At 36.7% G+C, this 25,166-nt stretch overlaps 1 protein-coding gene across 1 annotated transcript; it reads right to left on the bottom strand.

Annotated features, from left to right (window-relative positions):
• Positions 1 to 23,170: 23,170 nt before the first annotated feature.
• LOC137929938 (uncharacterized) lies at positions 23,171 to 24,712 on the bottom strand. Its single transcript, XM_068773079.1, has one exon. The coding sequence runs from the start codon at positions 24,710 to 24,712 to the stop codon at positions 23,171 to 23,173; it is 1,542 nt and encodes a 513-aa protein (XP_068629180.1).
• Positions 24,713 to 25,166: the final 454 nt, after the last annotated feature.

Here is a 25,166-nt window from a genome sequence, read left to right as displayed (position 1 = left end):
AGTCATTGTGACGATCTATGGAGGAAGTCTTGCAGTCGGCGTCCATCAGCTGAAGAGAAGAAGCATGAGGTCAAAAATTCATCACTACTAATTCTACAGGAACAGATAGAGAAGAATAATTAATTTTAATGTTTGTTCGTGTATGTTAATTAGAGTTTTTACATTAGCAACAAATCTACTGTACATTTTTTTTAATAAGGAAGCAATTAGGCTTGTTTTTCGTGACCGAAAATTCAAATTTTAATTCAGCTATGAATCTGTCGATAAGTCGTCTAATTTGTATGCCAAACGCAAATTTTCCACAAGACATGACATAAAGTCAGGTGTTAGTCAGTGGGCGATATTATCTTTTACATTTCTGCGTAAAAAAATCCTCTTCCTATAACGATAAGTCATTTAATTTTATCTTTGAACAGCTTACATATTCCTTATTCATACATCGGCCTTATGTTAGTATATAGATCGAAATGAAAATATATCCAAAGGTGATATTATTGTAAGAAATTAATTAAATATCATGGCCTATCTAACACGCCATTTGATATCTATTAACGCAAGCAAGGTTTCTAAATTATGGCATCTGCAATGAACTTGGCAACGAGAGCGAAGCTGACCACCAACCTACTGGACTTCTGCCAATAAATTGTACTGAATTCCGGCACTAGGCGATACGTTCGAAAGAATTTTACAAAGACAAAATTCATTTCTAGTAACAATTAAGTTTTGTATTGTATTGAATTTTCGTTGTGTTGTTTGTTTTGTGTTATATGGTGCGATATAGTGTTGTGTGGTTTTTTTAATGGCCTCCGCTATTGGAGGCCTCTCGTACCCCTAATTAGTTGGGATCAGGGTCTTACAAATAAGTTTTTCAGATTTTTCATCTTTATTCTTCACTCACTGTCATACTACTCAATTTCTTTTATTCTTACCTTATTCCCATCACAATATCTTTTATTTTGTTCATTTATTCCTTCTTGCTTTCATCGCCTTCTTTCATCTTATTACTCTTAGGTGGCTAGGTACTTTTTTTTATTCTTTATTTTATTATTTATATATTCTATTTTTTATCACAGTTTTATTTGGTTTGTGCGTTCTTAATACATTACTACACTGTGTGTTGTGCGGTGCAGTGAGGTGTATGTTTTGTTGTATTGTGTTATGTAGTGCGGTGTTGTGTTATGATGTATTATGTTGTGTGGTGTGATGTGGTTATATGTTGTACTTACTTATTCTCGATTGAATCTGTTAGCCTGGGAGCTTTCACAGCTTAATCAGAGCTGAATCCACAGAACTGAACTCCGTGAACTTTTGTGTGTTTTGTTGTGTGGTGCGGTTTGTTGTGTTGTGTTTTGTTGTGCTGTGCGATGTTGTATTGTATTGTGTGGTGCAGTATGTTGTGTGTTGTACTTAGTTATTCTCGGTTGATGGTATCGCAGCTAAATCTTTTAGATGTCGTGTCGTGTTGTGGTGAAATATCTTGTGTGTTGCGTTTTATATTGTATGTGTGTGCGTTGTGTTGTGTTTTGTTAAGTTTATGAAAAGTGGCAACGATGTATTTTATTATATCAATTATAAAAGATAAATATATTCGATTATAAATCAAATCCAACGATATCGTCGCTTTAAATCTGATAGCGTGACTAAAAATCCCAATGGCTTCAACGTTTTAAACACTGCAACCGAATTTCGTGATGTGACTGCATTAAAAAACTTTATCTACGTCTTTAAAATCGACTATTTTATAGCTTTTTATTGATACCGTCAAGCGACGTGCTAAACCCGACATGTTAGCTTGAAGCTTGTCACGAACGTATCGATTCGAACAATAATATTTTCTTAACTACTTTCGTTGTATTGATACGTTTATTAACACATTTACTGGATTTAATATATTCATGTAAATAACTGGTTAAATTTAAACAAAATGGAGCAACTCGCGCAATTTATAACACGTGAGTTTTAAAACTCTTTTATAGAAAAATTTCATGAAACCGTTAAATGTTTCGTAAAGCTTTCGAAATATCAAAGAGTCAACTAACTGTACGAATGACGCATTAGTACAAACTTTATTGCGCCGAAAATGCGCAATTCAATTATGGAACATTGAAGTTATTTTTATTTAATTTTAAATGCTCATGGAAATTTTTAGAAAGTTCTAGTAATAAAAGGGACGGATGATCAAAGAGTGTTGAAGACTGATATAAAAAATGATTAATAAATGATAATCGAACGAAGATTCTCTGAAATGGAAGCTAGAACTAGAACCTGTAGTTGATGAAGTCTAGGTGATCAGAGGAGAAGAAAATTAAAGAAATTCACAAAAATTGTGTAAGATTTTTTAAGTGATCGAACTTGAGATTGAAATGCCTTACTATCGTATCAAGGATATTTTAAAATTGACCAAAAAAGTGTCAGAACTTATTGTGGGTTTTTTTTAAATTTCGAACGGATTAGGAAGCCTTGTATGGATGGATGGAATAATAGGTGAGTTAAATCTGATTTTAATTGATAATAAATTGAGACGTGATCGTATGTTACTCTTTTCATAACATACACAAGTCAGAAATGACCTTGTGTAAATAGTTATATGAACAAATGAAATGGTTAAAAGTGAGAATAGTGAAAGTGCTTGGTAACACAATGTCGCTTTTGTGTGCCTATGTTAATCGTCTATTATAATATGTTACTGGTAGTTCTGGATACTGCTAAGGCACTCTCTGTGTAGGCGTCCTCACTATGGGGTGAATATCCTGAAACAGAAACACCCTGGACCTAAGTCACGCTCAAGCTGGTAAACAAGTTCTAATTAGCCAAGGCTACGAGGGTCAGCAGCTAAAGAGCGAGGTGGAAGCCTCCAGGCTGTATAACAGTGTTCATCAAGCAGCTCTAGCAATATCACTTGAACTCGTGCTTGTATAACAAGGATGAGAAAAAGTCGCACAGATATCAGCATAAAATCTGAGGATGGTAACATGGAGTAGGAATAAGGAAGTGGTCACACGACATGTAATATTAAAAATTGGACATTGTTTCCTAACAAAATTCGTCGTTAAATATATTAAGAGACAAAGGAAGCACCGTTATATGAGTAAACGTGCACAAAAAAAAACTGGAAGGTTAAACGTAAATGTAAAAACAAAACCACGGACGCTAATGTCTCTGAAACATAGAATCATACTGATTGAATTCGGAGTATCAATTCGCCTTTCTACTTTCCTTTTTCACTCACATAGTGGTGATAGCTTGAAAAATCTCATGCGCTAGTCTGATCAGATCCAAACCAAGTCTACTTCACAGTAACAGAACCAACACACGCTGCCGAAGCAACAAAAATGCAGCGACATGGTACGCCACAAATTTTCGAAGTAGAATCACGATCCTCATAAGTGAGAGATAAGACTTACGAAGTAAGCTCTACCACTGATGGTGTTGCAACGAGAATGAACGTGTAACTCTTCAAGCATTGAGTCGACGAAATAAAGACTCTCTGACTTAGACAATAAATTATAAATTCCCGAACCGTAAGTTCGTATATAGCCGGTAGACGCAGCGTGGTTAGTACCCCCACTAGTGGAACTGATGATATAGTGAAAGTCGCGGGAAGTCGCTAGATGTGGGCAGCGAAGAATCGGTCATAGAGACCTGGATCTTGCAGTGGACGTCTATCGGCTGAAAAGAAGATGAAGTTCATGTAAATATAAATACAGTTTTCTTTCTCATTGCTTCAGCTTCTAGACGCCCATTGAATGGAATAGGTCTCTCTCAAAGAAAACCTCAACACCTGTTTTTAGGGAGCGGCCTATTCGAGGACAGCGTGGGCGAACCAAGGTTGGATCCGGATCCCTCCTTGACTCACCTTTGGTTCACGTTGCTGCTCCTAGCTGCATACACATAACACCAATACAAACAATACACAGCTCTACATTGGTAGAGTGCTTTGATACCTGCGTCTTAATGAAACTGGTACGCGCCCGACCAGCTTATTTGTTTTTAAGTTCAGGACCCTTTCTTTCCGTGAACTTAGCTCCGGTGAAACTGTAAAAGCCTTCGGGCTAAAAGCAACTACATCAACTGAGAATAAGTAAGTCCCAAAGATATTTATGAGGTATATATCATAATTGTTGAAACTTATTTGTGAGCAATGGCAATCCTATATAATTATGTAATGAACCCAGCTTCGGTGAAGCTGTAAAAGCCTTCAGGCTAATAACAACTACATCAACTGAGAATAAGTAATTCCAAAATATATCTCTATGGGGTATGTATCATAATTATTGAAAATTGTTTGTGAGCAATGGCAATCCTATATAATTATGTAATGAACTCAGCTTCGGTGAAGCTGTAAAAGCCTTCAGGCTAATAGGAACTATATCTACTGAGAATAAGTAAGTCCCAAATATATATATATATTTATGGAGTATATATCGTTATATTTATGGTTATATATCATAATTGTTGAAACTTATTTGTGAGCAATGGCAATACTATATAATTAATGCAGAATGAATTATTCGAGAATGTAACCTGCTACTTATGATTGTAAGTCGTATTTCTATACCACTGAACTACTACCACTCGTAATTTAATCTCCCCGCCATTAATCGGCGGTCAGTACCAAATCCCCACATCCCACTGTCGCCATAAATCCACCATTTCAGACGCATGCGATATCTGAATAACTTACAAATTATATCACGTCCGTGACAAGTGCGGTATGATTTATAATAATCTGGCTTTCGGTTTGGTTAAAATTAAAATTTTAGCGTACAGTCATGTGGAACAGTGCTTAATTGGTATATTTGAATAATTAATAATTTTCAAACTAGTCTCTTTATAAGTAAAAACGCTGAATATAATATATATACATATACATACATTTTATATATAAGAGAAGAAGTTTAATAGAGATTGTGAAGAATAGGAGAGGAGACTGAACAAATAAAAGAAACAAGTCCCTGTTCTTAATACAATAAGTAGGTACGAGAGGCCACAAAAATTGGGCCAATAAAATAATTAAATAAATGCGTTCGTTTTTATCTTTGATATATAACAAAGGTTAGAACATAAATTCTTATACTGCACACACAGTTGTACAACATAGCCTAACAAAAATAACTGTGTTCTATGTTCATTAAAAAGAAAACAGAAAATTTATTTTTCTTTTCGTGTAATTAAGTACATTGGCTCTGTATATTTATTTATTTGCCGGACATTACTAGGTTAATCGAACTTGACTTTTTATCTGCAAGTAAAAAATTCTAATAATTTTATACATGAAATATCTTAAGAGCAAAATATGTCAACTTATTAATTTTTTATTCTTTTTTACCAGAATTAATCACAGATTTATAAATATCTAAGTAAGTAAGATTGCAGGCATATTTATAATATTCTGTTATCGAATTTCAAAGGGATTCGAGCAGTATGTTTTGAATTAAGGAGCGACCCATGTGAAGGCTAAACTGAAATAAACCAACACCTCGCTTTGCGTCGTTTCGTTTTGCGTTCTTATCGAAGTTGCGTCGCTGCTTAATTAGTACTAATTTTCACTGTGCGTCGTTAGATTTTCGAGGTTGCGTTGTTTTGGGTTCGAGACTTAAATTTTCTGTTTTTCTAAAAGATGGCAACACTTTTGTTTCTAATTGCGCCATGCCATCAAAACTCGGGAATTCCCTTTCTAACTAAAAACAACGCAATTTGAATACAGTTTTATTTTCACTTTGTTTTTGCTAATTTTAGAGTTCAGTTTCAATTACGTAGTCTGTTGTGCTTTTTTTTTAAAAAAAATTATTTATATAAATTTTTACGTGTTATTTCTGGTTCTGGTTACAAAAAAGGTCTAATTTATTTATTGGCAGAGTTATATTATTTTTGTTTTTTTTTTAATGTTTACTTTGTTCAATTTTCTTTTTAAAAAAAAGTATTTTCGTAACCCTGGAACCTATCTTCGATCTTTACATGGTTTGCTATAGAAAATCTTAATTCACTTTGCGGCGTTTCAATTTGCGTCGTGGTATTGGTGTAGGTCCTAAAAGGTTACTGATATTGCTCGAAAAATAAATTATCTGTGATGCAGCGTGGGTAGCCACCTCCTCTCCCTTTTAGATCATCCCCATCATCTGGTGATGTTTAGAAGAGGCCTTCATCTTGCAGTAGATGTATATAGACCTTTAGCATTTTAAAATAACAGATATGTTGATTTAATATAACATTATTAAAAACAGCTTTATTAAATCCCATACAAAGCGTGAAAATTAAGAATCAATATCAAATATAATTAAACCTAGTTATCCACGCTTGCTCTTTCACGTCGTTAAACATCTTATCATTAGGAAATAATCTCTCTAATTAAATTCAAAATGTATTATAACTAAAAATAAAACTTAAATAGACGTTCTTTATTAAAACATAATGTATTTTATTAAGGTACCTAATAGATTCAGGCGTTACCTTACAGAAGTCCATCCTATGTAAGAAAGGGACTAATATATAGCTACTTCCGCTATGCAGCAGTAGTCGTGCAATGAAGTGCACCGTCCACCAGCCCGCTTTTAGAATGGAGTAACTAACAACTGTAGACGTCTGCCTGCAAAGCCTTAGTAAAAGCCGCCACAGGTTTTACTTGAAGTTTGGAACAGCCCAAAATAGTTATAATCACGTTTTTATTTGTTTATGAGAAAAAAAATTTAATTAGGGAATTGGCTAGTTGAAGTAGTAGTTGGCAGGCTACAAAGCATATATATATATATATATATATATATATATATATATATATATATATATACAAAGCATAAATAGTTATATATATATAACAACTGCCTGCAATCGATATCTTTCGCGGCTCTTATAGAGCCTTTAGTAACCATCTTGATAATTCACTGTATCCATAACAGGATTTATAATTTTAATTGACTGTTTTTAAGCACACTGCTTTAATTGCGCGCTGAAAGAAACACTTTCAAATTAAGAAATCTTTTGATGTCTAAAATTGCAAGATGTTTCCTCTTACCTGCGATCACTTTTCTTTCCAATTTTTGTTCGATTTTGGATTTTATTCAATGTTGTATATAGTAAATTTTTAATGTAGTGTCACATATAGAAATACACATAACAGAACTATTATATATACGGTGACTTTTAATGAACTTTAACTAAATGTATATACAATTACATCAAAATGATGATATTTTGTAAATAAAACTATTTAAGATATATTCCAAGAGAGTTAAATAAGAAAGTCAATTCTATAGTTTATCTGATGTCGTAGCAGTTACAAAGTTTTCGGTTTTGTGTACAGAAGCAATATATAAAAATCGTTAACAATTCAGTAAACATAGTATGGGTTCCGCATAGAATGTATTTATTGTAACGGATATACAGTAATCAAGAATTTCTATATTTATATCAATTTATGTCATTTGTTGTTGTAAGGTTTTTTATTTGTTCTTCTGCCACGTGTAATTTTTCAGTTTTTTTTTTTAATTTTTCTCCTTGTTTTTTTTTCTCGAAAATTCTTTCTCTCTTTGATCGCATCCTTAATACAACATACAACATTTTATTGACAAGTATCATACAGTGAGTGAAACATTAACATATGATCTTGAAAATCGTCACGAGATGATCAATAGAAAGAAGAAAAAAGAAGAAGTTGGAAGCCTGATCACTCCGACTACGGTCAGACTCAATGAGAGTAATCTCAATATCACGGGATGCTGTGAATGAAAAGGATCGGCGGTCTGCGCAACTGAATTAATGTTGCACCTACTTCAGATTTACCTGAGTTAGGAATGTTCCACACTGAAGTCGTTCTTTTTTTGAATTAATAACTCGTGATTTTGAATTTCACATAGACAGGAAGGATGCATCAATATTGATTGAACTAGGGTTGTCAAACCTAAAATCTGTGTATTTACACAATGAGGGATTTTGAATTATAAGGTCACATAGCCAGGAATAACGCATCAATATAAATGGAATTAGGGGTGTCAAAAATCAAAATCTGTGTATTTATACAATGCGGGATTTTGAATTATAAGGTCACTTAGCCAGGTAAGACGCATCAATATTGATTGAACTAGGGGTGTCAAAACTCAAAATCTGTGTATTTACACAATGCGGGATTTTGAATTATAAGGTCACATAGCCAGGAAAGTCGCATCTATATTGATGAAACTAGGGATGTCACAACTAAAAATCTGTGTATTTACACAATGCGGGATTTTGAATTACAAGGTTACAAAGCCGGGAAAGACGCATCAATATTGATCGAACTAGGGTTGTCAAAACTAAAAATCTGTGTATGTACACAATGCGGGATTTTGAATTATAAGGTTACATAGCAAGGAAGGACGCATCAGTATTGGTGAAACTAGGGGTGTCAAAACTCAAAATTTGTGAATGTACACAATGCGGGATTTTGAATCTTACGGTCACATAGTTAGGAAAGACGCATCAATATTGGTGAAACTAGGGATGTCAAAACTCAAAATCTGTGTATTTACACAACGCGGGATTTTGAATTATTAGTTTACATAGACAGGAAAGACGCATCAATATTGATGTCACTAGGGATGTCAAAACTCAATATCTGTGTATTTACACAATGCGGGATTTTGAACTATAAGGTCTCATAGCCAGGAAAGACACATCAATATTTATGGCACTAGGGGTGTCAAAACTAAAAATCTGTGTATTTACACAATGAGGGATTTTGAATTTTACGGTCACATAGCCAGGAAAGATAGTTACAACCTTTAAAATCTTTTGACCACCAAATAATAAAAATGTGATATCCAAGCCATGCTCAATACTAGAGTACTTGAAATAATACAAATCGACGAATACCGGCAGGTACAGACAGCGATATATAGAACGCGACAAACTTTCCAACATACTAAATGAAGGAACCGCGTCGTAAATCATGAATTTACAAAAGTAGATGAAACGATATCCGACGTATCACAAAACTCGTTATCCATTGCGGTGACTGTTCTTTATATGCGGCGTCCGTTACGGTAATGTTCTTCAATGAACGCTATTGTTCAAATCGGACCACCGATTGGTCCAAGAGGGTTTACTTTGTTCAAAGAGAACAGTGAGTCAAAGGGGCACAGGTATACTGCAATCAAAGAGTAAGGTTTAATGAAATCAGGCGTTACCTTACGGAAGTCCATCCTAAGTAAGAAAAGGACCAATATTTAGCCACTTCCGCACATGCAGTAGTAGTCGTGCAACAAAGGGCACCGCCCGCCAGCCCGCTAATATATGCGTATGCGGCAAACAATAGGAATCACACAACTGCCATCGAGAGTGACTCTGTGTTTGGCACTAATCGGTGTGACATAACTCCTTAAGGTGCCCCATGGAGGGGTGAAACACGTGTTGAGTACTGTACTGTACTGTACTGTACTAGTGAGTACTGTATGTGCGGAAGTGGATAAATATTGGTCCTTTTCTTAAAGAGTGAGGTGAAATTGTCATTTAAAACACACTGGCTTAAGGACGACAGGTATTTTTTCCTAGATTGGTAGGACTGTCTATAACATTTGACAAGCGTCTGTTTATCTCAACTTGGAATATCATTTGGTTTGGCTCAAACCATTTTGAAAGAATTTTTTGTGTCCTTAACGTGTTCTGTATCGAATTATTCTAAAATTAATCAATTTTTTCGGGAAAACTCAACTCGTATCTTTTTGTAACCACCATATTTATCTTTGGCTGCATGCCATTTCTGTTTATTCATCAAACTCAAAAGCCCAATATGGGTACGCCGTTTGGACATGATTGACGAGATAAATTCCAATGAGGCAAAAGACGTGGATTACTTCGAAGGGGGTGAAATTGATTTGGAAGTATAAATGGAAAATTTACATTTTATATACAAATTCACCTTAATTTTTGATCACATTATCGTACACAATAAATATTTATTTATTAATGTATGCATATTTTACATTCATTTATAATTATTTTGCTCAATGTTCTTTCACTAAGAGAATTTACAACGATATCTTGCAGTACATATTAAAAAAAAGTAAAATAATATTTAAAATCGAAGGTGTACATGCCCTCTTACCTTTAAGCCGTGGGAAGGATCTAAAAACGTAATTCCTGCTTTCAAAGAGAGTCTTTCATTTCTTTGCGACCAATACCATGTAAATTCGGTAAGTTATTTCAAGTCAGATGCTAAGTAAAATTCTATGTTAAATAAGTTAAGAATTGTTCATCTGTTTTATTATTAACACATGTAACATATTTAATGGAATCAGTCGGTATCTTGCGGAAGTCCATTCTTAGTAAGAAAAGGACCAATATTTAGCCACTTCTGCACATGCAGTGGTAGTCGTGCAACAAAGTGCACCGCCCGCCAGCCCACTGACAAATGCGTATGCGGCAAACAATACGAATCACACAACTACCACCGTTAAATCACTCAACACGTGTTTCACCCATTCACGGGGCATCTTCAGGAGTTATGTTACATCGATTAGTGCCAAACACAGAGTCTGGGCTGGCGGGCGGTGCACTTTGTTGCACGACTACCACTGCATGTGCGGAAGTGGCTAAATATTGGTCCTTTTCTTCCTTCACACATATAACGTTCATGAACACAGTTATCAGTGATGATTTTAATTTATCACCTGTTAGGATTGAAGCCTTCCTTTGGTAATATGAACACTGGGTCCATTCTACCCTGATTCTGTTTCTTCTTCTTTTTAGCCGACTACTCCAAAGATCAGCATGATAGCTGGTTCTACGCTGCCCGATCCATACCTACCGGCACGTGGTAGCCTCTCGTCAACCATTCGGCCACAACGACCATCAGATTCACGAGCGATCTTACCTGCCCAATGCCACTATAGACGTGCAATGCTTTGAGATATGTCGTTGATCTAGATTCCTCCACGGATCTTTTCATTTCTGATCGGATCTCATAATTTGTCCTGCTCACTCCCTTTAATATGAACAACAGAAAGTACATCAAAAATTACAAAAGGTAAGTATGCTAATGATCATTTTCTTATTATTATCATTTCAGTCAATAGGATGTCCGCTGCTAGAAATAAGCTTCCTCTATAGAACTTCAATAAGATTGGTAGAGAATGGCATGGATATAAGGTTGTATAGGGTGAAAGCGTACGCGAGGATAGCGAAAAATGAGAGGCTGGATTACCTGGCCAATGACGCGGCCCTGGAGAGAGAAAGACGACAAGAATATGAGAAGTGCCTGATTCATTCGTCAAGTTAAGGCTAGATATGCTTGGTGAGTGGAATAGGAGGTATGTGGAAGACGAGACGTCTTCGACAACGAAGAAGTTCTTCCCGGACAACGTGTCGAACTGCGCACTTCGTACAATGGAACTGGACTCTGCTCTGGCCCAAATCTTCACTGAAGATTCGCTGAGTACCCAGACAGATACCTAAGGGAGAATCCCTTATGCATCTGTAATACAGCGGTGAACGGAACCGTGGTTCATGTAACGAGATGTTCGTATTCGCAAGAGAAAGATATGAGTGTGAAGTGGAGTTGAAGGAATGGGTGGAAAGTAGTACTATTTAAGTATTAGTTGTACTAGGGAGGCGCCCTAATGGAAGATAAAGAACGCTGCCTTAAATTTCTGGATTACTGCAGAAAAATCAAACAGATTATAAAATAATAAGGATTGTATTAAAATGTAAGGTCAGGTATAAAAGGAGAAAAAATGTAAAAAAAGTAAATAATTTTATCAAAAAATATGGCGAAGAAAGAGAGGCGATCTGCGAATAAAACATGAAAGAAAGATAACAAAAGAGTATGTGATAAATCAAAGAGGATATAGCAATAGAAATTGACAAGGATGAGAAAAGAGAATGAAAAAGGAATAGTGAAAATTAAAAAAAAATTATTGCTAAATAAAGTCTCTGTCACAAATAAGATATTTTTAGGCTCTTAAAGGCTGTATCCCAGCTGCATGCTTTTCGCAGGACTTTTACAAGGTCAACAATTCCCTTACGGGTCACCTTATGTGGGATGTCTTGCTGGACCATGGTTTCCAGTTCAAAACCCTTAGACCTCAGCGGACTTTTATTCTGCGCATTACGTGATGACCCACAACCCTTGAAGAAAAAAAAAAAGAAATTAAAAAAAACATTAAAATGTAAGTATACTAAACATTATTTCATACAGTGCAAAACTCATGTTAGTGTTATGTTCCAAATGACTCGCCTACGGAACACAGAACGTTCGGAACATAAACCTGGCAGTGTGTTAAGCCATCGTTTTTTAATTTCAACTTTTTTACAGCCACTATAAACCGTGGAGTGTGTTGTAAAATTTTATTCTGTGCCGCGGTTAAAACTAAACCATTCTGTTTGCTAACTACATAACTAACTGATTCTATTTGTGACAATATACGTTTCGGTGCCGATTTTAGTTTCGTTTCTAAACCGTTCATTGATATTTATTTTATGAAACAGACTTTATACTGCGATAGAGTGTTTTTACGAAGTTTTACTTACATATCGATTTAGTTTTAGACAATGTTTACCAAAAAAGTAATTTATATTTTATTAATATTTAATCTGTTTTATTTTTGCAACCATGACATATTTTTTTTTAAAACGGAAAGTATGGTTACACGCATAAATACATATACAAACATTTTATACTTCTTGATCGTTTACCTTTATTATGAATAGAAAAAGAGGGGAACCGGAAAGTAATGTCGCTTACTTAAGTTAAATTCACGCGTAACAATATATTCAACTTCGTTATCAACAACCTTTTGCCATCTAGGATACAAATCAATGACGGAGAGGTAAAAATCAATCGATTTTTTAAACGGTTTTATTTAGTTCGACCCGTACGGAATTTATTTGGATCAAAATTAGAAATTGAAATTTAAGCACCTTCCCGTTGTCAGATTGATCTGAAATTTGGTACACACTTTTAATTTAGATGACAATACAGTATAATAAAATCAATAATATTATAAATCTACGATGGCCACCGATACAAAATGGCGGATTACGTATTTTTCCTTAACCCCCTCAATATGGGTATCAAATGAAAGGGCTACACTAGTAAAACACGATGATTATGTCAAAATTTAAAATTCAAGATGGACGCCGTTCCAATATGGCGGACTAGGTACATATTTTTCCACAACCACCACAATATGGGTATCAAAAAACCGTTTAATTTAAAAGTTTTTTACATGTATTTATTCTGTATAATATGTCGTCGTTTTTTTGCGGTCCCCCTAATAATCATTGTTTACTACCAAAAGTTACTTAATTCAAGCGACGGACGCCCATTGCAATACATAAACCTTCTTAAAAAGATCGCCACGATGACGCGTTTTACTCTGCTCACATCCAGGTAGTTCCCACGATCTTAACACGTTCACTGCGGGCCCAATTTTGAAGAACTTTCAGCTGGTGCGGCTGAGGTCGAATCAGCCTCAAGCTGAACTTCCTAGTAGTGCGGTTGAGGCCTTTTCTGCCTCATGTTCATCAATATTTTTTTACAATATTGAGCCAATGCTTCGCAGACATAAAGAAAGCTATATTTGTTTTTGTCATACCTCATACGGTTGAGTGTAAACAGCCGCCGCACTAGAGAGAAAACACGAGTTTTACGCGCCGCACCAGTGCAAAGTCTACCATGAGGCTGAATCGACCTCAAGCCGCAGTGAACGTGTTAACTGAGTCGTCAGTCTACCTAATGGGAGACATACTCACGCTGCGTCTACCGGGTCAAAAGGTCGAAAATATTTCGGTTTCAATGTTCATCGGAAATTTAAAAACCTTATATAACATATTTCAGAGTGATCACACTTTACAAGTTGATTGTAAATAGATGTAAAATCTTTAAAACTTTTCACACACTCCATTGAAGGTTTGAGTTTTTTTCACCTAAGGTATTTATCATCTGATCTTGGCACCAACAAGAAATGTTGTCTATACTATATTACATTAAGATAAACATATTTATAAATGTGTATTTTACATAAAATTTTCTAGAAGTTAAGGAGAAAAAAATAATATGAAAAATTCTGTTACCGCTTGAAAATTATATTCAGGATTGCCGGTCGCGGAGCAGAAATAGCGTAAATATAAGGCCTCATTAAACTTTTCCTTCGCATGCCGCCGTAACATAAACAAAAGAAAGGCGTGAGGTACGTAAAACAGAAATACACACCCGGGGCTCCCGTATCTGAGAATGCTTTACGGCGACCTCTCGTTGCTGGAATGAATCAAACAAAAACAAATCGCAGCGCACAAAGTTATATATTTTCATTGTTTAAAATAAAAAACTGCAAGTGATATATTCTACAGAATATCTAAGATCACATTTTACATTAAAAGAACATTCACGAAGCCGAAGTTTTTTAATCATGCATCCTAATATAAATTATTCTATAACGGCAACATATTATCAAACTAAATGTCATATACAGAATTATCTAGAGGTCTACAGCAGTGATTTCCAAAGTGGTCTATATCGACCCCTAGAGGTCTATGACATGCAAGGGGTCTACGTCAGCGAAAACAAATTTGGGGGTCCACGATAGTGGATCTCAACACATACACTGATAGTACCTATTTACTTACATCATACTATCTTATAATATCAAAACATTTACATTATTTATAAAAGTACCTATGAAGTAAAAAAAATATTATATATGTTTATAAAATTGTGTAAGTTGTAGGATGTTGGTATTCGCTTTTTGGTCGCAATACATTTTGAACTTGTAAAATTAAAAATAAATTAATAAATGTATAAATTAACACATGTTTCTACTTTAAGTTTTTAACACTAAACTTCACTACAGTTAGAAATTTATAGGAAATCAGTATCAGGTAAGTATGGGGTCTACCTAACACGGAAAAACATAGCAAGGGGTCAACGACACAAAAAAGTTTTGGGAACTCTGGTCTACAGCTTTAAAAGACAATATGTGTAGCTCATATGTAAATACTGTGATCAAAAAGTAAAGTGAAATTGTTTAAAAAGTATTTTCTTTTTTGATACTTCCAAATCAATTTCATCCACTTCAAAGAAATTCCAATCCGATAAATAGTGTAATACGCTATTAAATTGTTGGGACATAAAGCTTCTTGAGAGGTGAACAAGAGCCAATAGACGCAACTTGAGTAGACCTCTCACAAAATGCACCGACGAAATAGTTATGGACTCTGAAAATCACTGCAGATAGCAAAAGACCGTTGATCGGGTGATCTTTTGTGAAGGTCCACATATACGTACATGCGAATAGGTATCTAAATGTAAATAATAATATGATCAAAAAGTAAAGTGGATATGTTTATACAATTTTAAATCTATATTTATTCCCATAAATCAATTTCATTCTCTTCAAAGTAATCCATGTTTAATAAAACGCACTTTTGTCAAAGCTTTTTCCAATACTCAAAACAGTTGGAATAGTCTTTTTCCAGTACAGCTTTTTCGATCTTCGAATCTGTTTTTGTCTCCTCAATTGTGTCATACTGTCGTATTAGCCTTTTTGCCTTTTTAATATGCTGATAATATTACTAGAAGTCGTACATAGAGAAATCAGGCGAATTCGGTGGTTGCGGAATAATATGAGTCGAGTTTTTATAAAAAAAGTCGCGATGTACCAATGCAGTATGACATCTACCAATGGAGACTTGATTTGTTTGAGAGACAAAACATCATTCAAAATGATTTAGTCTGAGCCAAATGATATTTCAACTTTTAATAAACAGACGATTGGTAAATGTAAAAATTACCTGCATGCTAATGCTTGGGTGTTCTTAACGACACTTTCTTTTCGCTTTACATTTTGATCACAGAGATATAGTAGATAATATAGTAATATTAGTAGATGTAAGAGTTCTGTTAAAAGTTAAAATGTTTAATAAATGAATTTTATCTTTATCTTTTACATCAATTACACTGTATTAAAGTTACCGCATTCGTTGTGATCTTCTAGGTGATGGTGAAAACAATTCCATATTTTTAATTTCAAAAACCTTCTAAATACATTACGTTGGCTTCCAAATCAGACAAATTGTGTACACAAAAGTAATATTACAAACTCCGGCGAACTGTCTGCCATAAATATTTCCGAGTGAAATTTGAACCGGTCGGGCACTGGCGGAATTAAAAACTCATCGTTTGCTACGGTATTGTTTGTTGGTAAAGGATTTGTGTTGACTTGTACAACTGTTTCATAATGTGACCTATGGAATCCGATTTATCTCGTGGAATTTCGTAATGTTTTCTTATTTCTATAACGTAAACGAAAACATTTGTGAAACAGATCATATTTGCTTGGAAGCTTCTAGAAACAAATTTTCCTACATACCCAACTATATTATTTTTAATAGTCAATCAAAACCTCTTACCATTAGAAAGGCAAGAAATTTTTTTCCTTAGTCAGTCGAACTGTCTATAAAATTTGCCAAGAGTCTATTTCTCAAAAATTATAATATCATTTGGCTCAGCCAAAACTACTTTGAAGGATGTTTTTGTCTAAAATGCATCGTCTCAATTTCTAGCAAAATCGCACAAGTCGAAAACTGGACTCATATCATTCCATAACCACTGTATTCACCTGATTTGACTCCGTGTGACTTCTAGCTATGCAAAAAACTCAAAAGACCAATACTGGAGACGACATTTTGACACAATTCTGGTAATTAAAACATAATCGAAGAAGGTCTTAAAGGCTATACCGGAAAAAGACTATTCCGACTGTTTCAGAGACTGGAAAAAGCGCTGGTAAAAATGCGTTTTATCAGACGCTGGTTACTTTGAAGGGAATGAAATTGATTTAGAAGAATAAATAAAGAATTTACATTTTATTCACAAATTCACATTACTTTTTGATCCCAGTATTATATACATTTAAGTGCACCTGTGCATGTATGTATGTTTCCATCGAATATCGATACGATGACAGGTTTTGTGCCATCTACAGTAACTTTCAGTGACCATAACTATGTCGTTGATGCACCTGTCAACAACCTTTCGGCTCCAACAATAGAACAGCGTATCATTCTGTTGTTTCTTTCTTAATATCTATTCCCACTAACCTGGAGGCTCCGACTATAAATTCATTTTAATTATCTCCTTTTTAGTTATTAATCTTGTGTACATTTTATTTTTTGTTCTTAACTTCCTTACTTCTACTTTTACTTCTTTTATTTACATCTGTTCTATTCTTCTACAATCATTAATTTTCTTTTTGAACTGTCTAATTTTCGTATTTATTCTCTTACGTTTTACCTATGTTACAATGTTTAGATTACGTATTATATTGTTCAACTTGAACATCGTTTTACTATCATAAACATTTAAGTAAATTACTTCATTGTATTGCAAATTTGAAACGAGAGATCGGTAAATAAAGTCACCAATTGATGCTGCATTCCTTTACCGTTTATCTGATAAATTTACAATTACCCTCGCATTCAACGATAACAATGCAAACTACAATTAGTACTGTGGCCGACTTATAATTTAGTTGAACTGATAAACAATGAATTTACGTTTCGGATACTAATTGAGAGTGGAAAATTTGTAGCTCTACATTTAATCATTTTTCAATTATTCTCTTATTCTCTACCAGTGTACCTTTATGACACATTTATGATATTCTTTTTAGGGTAGGTTCTTGTAGATCATAACAACACGAAGTTCAAAGTATAAGTGTGTATTTTGATTTAAGCTTAGCCCATATTTACACCGGATCTATAAAAACTATGTTCAATTGAATGTATTATAGATGGCTCTCTTTCGACCAATGTATATAAAGAGCTATATTTCTGCAGGATTAAGAACAAAAACATTATCAACATCGTCATAGACATCATGATCATCATAATTGTTGTCATTTTTATTATTTCTATTACTATTATTGTCATCGATACCACTATCATCGCCGTGGTCGTCATCGTCGCCGTTGTCGTCGTCATCGTCATCGCCGTCGTCGTCGGCGGCGTCGTCGTTGTCATCGCCGTCGTCGTCGTCACTATCAAATACTTTATTAATAAAATAATTATATACTATTCAACTTCAAGCAAAAACGAGGCACTCACAATCTTTTTAAATCTAACCATTTTAAATCTGATTTTATGCAGATGTGTCCAAAATAACTTAAAAATATTTGGTAACATTAATAAGGTAATCTATATATACTAATAAATAAAATTGTAGTGTTCGTTTGTAATATTAAAATAACAGCTTTTTAATTCTCATATATACATATAAATGATAATTATACAAAAATCAGATTTTTTAAAATTATTATCTGTCTGTTACGGCTAGACTGGTTTTGACAGGACTCATATTGGCAGTTAGCTAATGTAATAAGGAGTAACTTGGGCTACTCTGTTTTTAAAAAATGATAAAAAATAATAACTAGATAATATTTTTGTTAAGCTACACGCATACGAATATATCTAGTATTTCATAAATAAATATAACATGATACGCCCAACGTTTGACATTTGTAAATCCCTTTACGTATTACATGCATTATTTATCATATATTAAGTCTGTTTGTGTGTTTGTAATGACATTACATTTACCTTCAATTAAAGCAATCGTTTTGGGCTTAGCAAGGTACGATTAAGAGAAATTACGTTTGTACAAAGGGCGCCCTAAACATCTGCAATAATTAGAGATGAGTGCGCGTTAATATTGTTTAGTTATTTATTGAAAAAGCAGTAAATATGTTTAATTATTCCATCGCTGAAATCATACAAACGCTTATTAAGGAATTTTTATTCAGAACTTAACATTTCAAATCCAAATTATAACTAGATTTGTATTAAAATAGTTATTTTTTATTTGATTAAAAATAATGTATTCTAAGTAAGAAAAGGACCAATATTTGAGTCAGACTCTGTGTTTGGCACTAATCGGTGTAACATAACTCCTGAAGATGCCCCGTGGAGGAGTGAAACACGTGTTGAGTAATTTGGCGGTGGCGGTTGTGTCATTCGCATTGTTTGCCGCATACGCATTTATCAGCGGGCCGGCGGGCGGTGCATTTGTTGCACGACTACCACTGCATGTGCGGAAGTGGCTAAATATTGGTCCTTTTCTTACTTAGGCTGGACTTCCGCAAGGTAACGCCTGATTTTATTAAATAATAATGTTTTCGTATTAATAATGGACATGAATAGCTACTTCGTCTATCCCAACTGCGTCTGTATTTTTTTCTTTTGAAAATACTCTTTCTTTTTTTGTTTTTGGGACAGGGATAAGTACCTTCCTATTTTCACCCTTTTTCATTCATCTTTCACAATTTCTCCCTTTATTCCCTTTTTCCCCATAAAATCAAACACACAGCATTCACATTACATTTACGCATCGCCTTCAATCTCTCCCCACACTTCCTGTAACACGGTATTGTTATGCCTAATCACGTAACCCACCACCCTGCAACAAAACCGCAAGAAAAAGTGGTGACTCTCTTCCTCTTCCGAAAGAGAAGCGATACTGCTGCAATCAATGCTCCAACCCATTTCCACTTCAGAAGTTACTCTAAGCCCTCAATATATGGAACAGCAAGTAACTACGTGCACCATGGTCTTGTCCGACTGCGTCTGTTGGCGGAATCTTAACCGGTGATGCTCTTTTTTGGCCCCCGCTATTGGAGGCCTCTCGTACCCCTAATTAGTTAGGATCAGGGTCTTTGTTTACAAATAAGTTTTTCAGATCTTTCATCTTTATTCTTCACTCACTGTCATTCTTCTCAATTTCTTTTATTCTTACCTTATTTTCATCACAATTCCTTCTTGCTTTCATCGCCTTCCTTCCGTCATCTTATAACTCTTAGGTGGCTAGGTATATTTTTTTTATTATTCTTTAATCTATTATTGAGTTATTCTATTTTTTATCAGTTTTGGGTTGTGCCTTCTTAATACATTACTACTACTTTTCCTATTTTTTAATGACTAGTTATTTTATGTGCCGTTTATCAGGTACCTACTTATCTATACTGTTTTGTTTCTATTAACAGTGTCACTTACCATCCTACGAGCAAACGATAGGAATGATGGGCGAAGGTTGTCGTCGCCCATCATTAAGGCGATGCTCTCTAAATCTATCTTAAACTTTACCTCCATTTCCAGGGCACTGCGCATCCTTGGGTGATGATCTTTTAAGAAACATATGTTTCAATTAGGTGTTACAAAGAGTCCTCTGGGCAAAGCGTGCCTAGAAGAGGACGAGACTGCTGCTCAAGGCCTGGTCTGATTTTACACCGCAGCTCGGTACTCCCGATGGTGGTGGTAAGTTCGAGGCGACATAAGGATTGTGGCGTGAATTTAAAGATGCTCCGAGAATGAAAAGAACCATGAGGCGAGAATTTACAACGTAAATTCGAATTGGACCGGCGCGTGAGACGTCACATAGCTGGTGAACGCAACCGACACACAGTACAGTGTGATTGTAAACAGGTGTATTGTTTAAAGATTTTTGCTTACAAATTATCTCTTTATCTATTCCTCTATAACTTTTACATCTAACCAAATATAGATAGAAAGCTTGCGTAATTATACCAATAAAATTAAGATCTATATAAAACAACTATAAAGGTTAAGTAATTTGATGTAGTAAATAAGAAATTAAGAAAGATAAAACAAGCTGTAACTGTGGCAGTGCAAAGGTCTTTCCCGTTTTAGGATGGATATAGCGACAATAAATAAAATACACTTATCAATCACCCTGTATATGTTAAATGAAGGCTTATAAGTTATGTACATCCAAAAAACTCAATTTGTTTAACGAACGTAACAAACAGCAGTTAATTTTTAATCACAATATCGAAATGTATACGGCACGTATTAAAACCAAACAAGTTCATACATTCCGATCCGGATAAAACCTGGCAGTGGAATTACGCAATTCGGTGCGAGACGTTTATATTGCTATCATTATGGTTGAACAAGTGCTCTGTTATTGTAAAATACATTTGATGAAACGACACTTTAGTGTGGAATGTTTTTATTGGGTCATACCCGTATTTCAGATAGCTTATATTGTTACTATAAAATACGGGATGTTTAAAATCAACATCCTAGTATAAATATATCTTAGATAATGTACAAAGTGACAAATGCAGCATGCTGTAAGATGTCTACGATGGCATCTACCTGCTACATTTATTCCCAATTGCATCGATTTGATCGTCTAAGCATTCTGTCTACCTTTTCGTTCCAAGTTCTTTTGTCTGTATTCTTCTTCTTTCTTATGCTTCATGCTTACTGCTATTTTAACTTGCTTATTTGAATATGTCAGTTAAATTCGTTCTTAAACTTTATTGTTAGCTAAAAATTAGTTAAACATATTTATAAATCCAAAACAGTATTATTTTAAAATGCAAACCAGTAGATGTATTTGAATGATATAATTTTTAGGTTGATGGTGATGGTTGTGGTTGGTTTTAGGTTTAAAATTTAGGTTAAAAAATTTAAAAACTATGAGGCACCCATTTGCATAAGATATACAATATATTAATATGTGATACACATACAATAAGCGATTTCGCGACACTTGGTATTTCTCGAGAATAAAGCAAAAAGCGCCATTTCACTTTTTGGGTATTTTCGTTCATATATAAGGAAAGCGCGATCGCGCTGCTTGGGATTATTGATCAGTGTTTTTTCAATACCATCTAGGACTCTAACGGCTAAATAGGATATCTAAACAATCCGTGTATGATATCTGTGTGGTTAAGAATATTTTTTATAATCATAAGATCCAATCAAAAATGGGGAGACAAGTCGACAAAACAAGATTTCCAAGATAGTTCGAAGAATAACTCGTAGCTTGGTCTCAAATGATGATCACAAGTAGGTAGAATTTTCACTAAATGGAACTAAACCAAGTTAACAGAAGGTCAGTCATCATAGCGATCTTTAAGAGAGACTTAATCATTTCAGTAGACTCCTATAGTCTGTCATGACAGCTATGTTAAAATATTTAATGGAATCAGGCGTTACCTTGCGGAAGTCCATCCTAAGTAAGAAAAGGTCCAATATTTGGCCACTTCCGCACATGCAATGGTAGTCGACACCGATTAGTGCCAAACAGAGTGTGTTTGGCACTAATCGGTATAACATAACTCCTGAAGATACCTCGTGGAGGGGTGAAACACGTGTTGAGTGGTTTGACGGTGGCAGTTGTGTGATTCGGAGTTTGCCGTATACGCATTTATCAGCGATCTGGCGGGCGGTGCACTTTGTTGCACGACTACCACTGCATGTGCGGAAGTGGCTAAATATTGGTCCCTTTCTTACTTAACTATGATAAAAAATAGAGAAATATTTTAAGTTTTCCATCTCACTCAAAGATACGTGACAAAAAAATGTAACTTAATAAAAAAATGACAAATGTATATATCGCTTGACTTCGGAAATGTCAGAACAACATGTTAGTTTAGATCCGCACAGTGTTTTAAGACATGTCTGGCCGCGTTCCAGAACTATCGCGCAAAGAAACGGAGCGAGTTAAATCAAACAAAAACAATACAGTCTGACATCCGTTTATAACTTCCGTCAACTGTGCTTCTTTCGTGACTTGCGCTTTTTGTTCAATAACTAAGGCTTTATTTTTTTATACAGGTTGATCGTTAATTGATGTTAAAACTTTAAATGGCTGTATTTTTAGATCATCTATAAAATATTGAAGGCTTTTAAACTGATTATCAATGAATCTGTTTGAATCTTACTATGGTTTTGAGGTAATAATAACACAAAATCCGAGGTAAAAATTCGTATATTTATTCGATACGATACGATACGATATCTGGTGAAGTTATTGCTGCTAACCGGTTATGGTTTTTACAGCTTCATCTAAATGGAACCCGTAGAACAGGGGTCTACGGGCCGAAATTTTATGGGCTGCGGAACGTACCACAGTAGCGGCGATGACGACCAAACGTGAAAGACTATAACCGTATAGGTGTATAGTGTAATGTATGTATGTGTTTGTTGTGTAACGCGAAGCGAGGACTACACGGCGGTCGGGAGTGACACGGGCCTCTCCGGACCGCCCACGCTTTATACGAATTAGGCGGACGCGGCCGCCGTATTATGAGTAAGTGAGTAGTGCATGTAAGTGCATCGAAATCGACGAGAATCGATGTGAGAGTTACGTCATAATGTGAGAGAGGGGAAGCAAAGTTTATTTAAACTCTGCTTTGAGAGCGGCGAGTAGGGCCGAGTGTTCGGCGATACACATAAAGCGCTCCGAGGGACCGGAGGCTTTACGTAGTTTCGCAGCGAGAATGGAGACCTCGTCAAGATCTATATTGGCGAGGTATTGTGCCAAGGATTTGAGATCCTCGGCTGGTGAAGGGGACCCGGTGGCGGGTTTGGCGGGTTTCGGTTGCTCACGGGCAACCGGCGGAGCGGTAGGGAGTGAGGCGGGCTTGCTTCTCGGGTAGAGAGGCTTCGCCCAAGCTGAAGTGGCCGGCGGGGGTGGCGGGGGAGTAAGTTTCGAAGTGGGCTTCGAAACTATTGCCGCGGGGGCTGAGGTGGGGGGACGGACTGCGTTTTTTGAGGGGCGCGGGGGGCGGCGGCCTGTGCGGCGTTTTTTAGGCGCCTTAAGACAGCCCTTATAGTTGGCTGGGTGGCCTTCGGATTTGCAGAGTACACACGCGGGCGGCGTCTCTGTAACAGCGGGACGAGGGCAATCTGTTGTCCCGTGGTCCCCTAGGCACTTGACGCACCGAGGGCGGGAGAAACAGTTGCGGGCGGAGTGCCCGTAGAGTTGACATCTGTGGCATTGCCCGACGATGCCTCTACGGTGTGGTGCCTCGAATGAGACACCTGACAGGGAGCAGATATCTTTGAGGGCAAAGATACGCTTCCCTTCGGCGGAGAGTTCTAAGGTAGCCATGATGAGTGGCATGGGGAGTTTGGTGCGAAGCGACGACATGCGCTTTGCATCAATTATTGGAAGTCCCGCCTGTTTGAGGTCGTCGATGACATCGGCGACATCAATTTTAAGCGGGAGGCCACGGATAACGACACGAAGTCGTTTTTCTTCGGGGAGGGCATACGTGTGGAAGGAGATGCTTTCCTCACGTAAATATCTAGTGAAACGACGGAAGTCGTCTACAGTTAGGGTGTTGACCATAATACCTTGTGTGGTATTTTTGGCCTTTGATTTGCCCATCTCATTGGCGAGGAGCCATGAGTGGACTGATTTCCACGCTTGCTTATCGTGGAGAAAGACGGGCGGCGGGGGTTTATTTCCGCTAGGTTGAGGGACTTGAGCGGACCTTTGATCGGTCGGGTTAGAGGAGGTAGCCGTCGGAGATGGTTTGCGGACGGCTTTTTTCGGAGGGGAGGCAGTTTTAGAACTGTCCTGGTGAGTAGGCGAAAGAGTAGCTCGCAGTGAGCGCTTCCTCTTGCCTGTGACGAGTGTGAACTCGTCAAACCGGGACGCAGATTTTGACTCGTCAATCTCCATCTCCGAGTCCGAGTCGAGAAACTCGGACCCGGAGGTGTAGTCCGACGAGTCGTCTTCCGCGTCCGGCTTTTTTACAGGAAGAGGCTGCTTCTCGTAACGAACTGGGGTGTCCGGTGACTGCGGAGAGTCACTCGTGAAGCGAGATGGTTGATCCTTTGCGCCAGCCTTGGATTTGGCGGCCTTTGAAGACTTAGGGGGAGATTTTAAATCGAATGGAGGACCCGTGTAGTGACGCCATGATTGCGCCATTGTAAATGTGTATAAGGAACACGCGACACCTCCCTGCCTTACGACAGAGAGGGAGGGCGGGGGTTATCGCACGCACGGAACGATATGGAGCGTGGGAACGCGAAATCTAATTGAAGTGACCTCTGAGGTCACACTGAGTTCCCCTGTGCCGAACAGCGGTGTCCGGCGAGAGGTAAACCCACGTCACTGAGCGTCACAACGCGTCAGTGAATCGAACTACGCTCGGCGAAGACAGAACCCTAAACGGTCGTACGGACGCGGCGTCACCCGGCGTCCGTAGTAACGCGCCTAACGGTCCTAGCCTTACCTACCTAATTACCCTAGGCGACCCGCGCGGGGGTGCCGTTGGAGGGGGGGGAAGTGCCTAGTCGACGCGGATCGCGACCCCACCCCGGGGTGGGGGGGACGGAGACGACGCGCGACGTGTATCGATGCGCGGGGCGCGGGGAGCGGG

Source organism: Battus philenor, unplaced genomic scaffold, assembly GCF_028537555.1.
Source record: "Battus philenor isolate CCGP_79_NKW_IND1 unplaced genomic scaffold, ilBatPhil1.0.hap1 SCAF_5, whole genome shotgun sequence".
In the NCBI taxonomy this organism is placed as follows: Eukaryota; Metazoa; Arthropoda; class Insecta; order Lepidoptera; family Papilionidae; genus Battus; species Battus philenor.
Note: the sequence above shows the minus strand (reverse complement) of the source record. Positions and strands in the feature narration are given on the sequence as shown.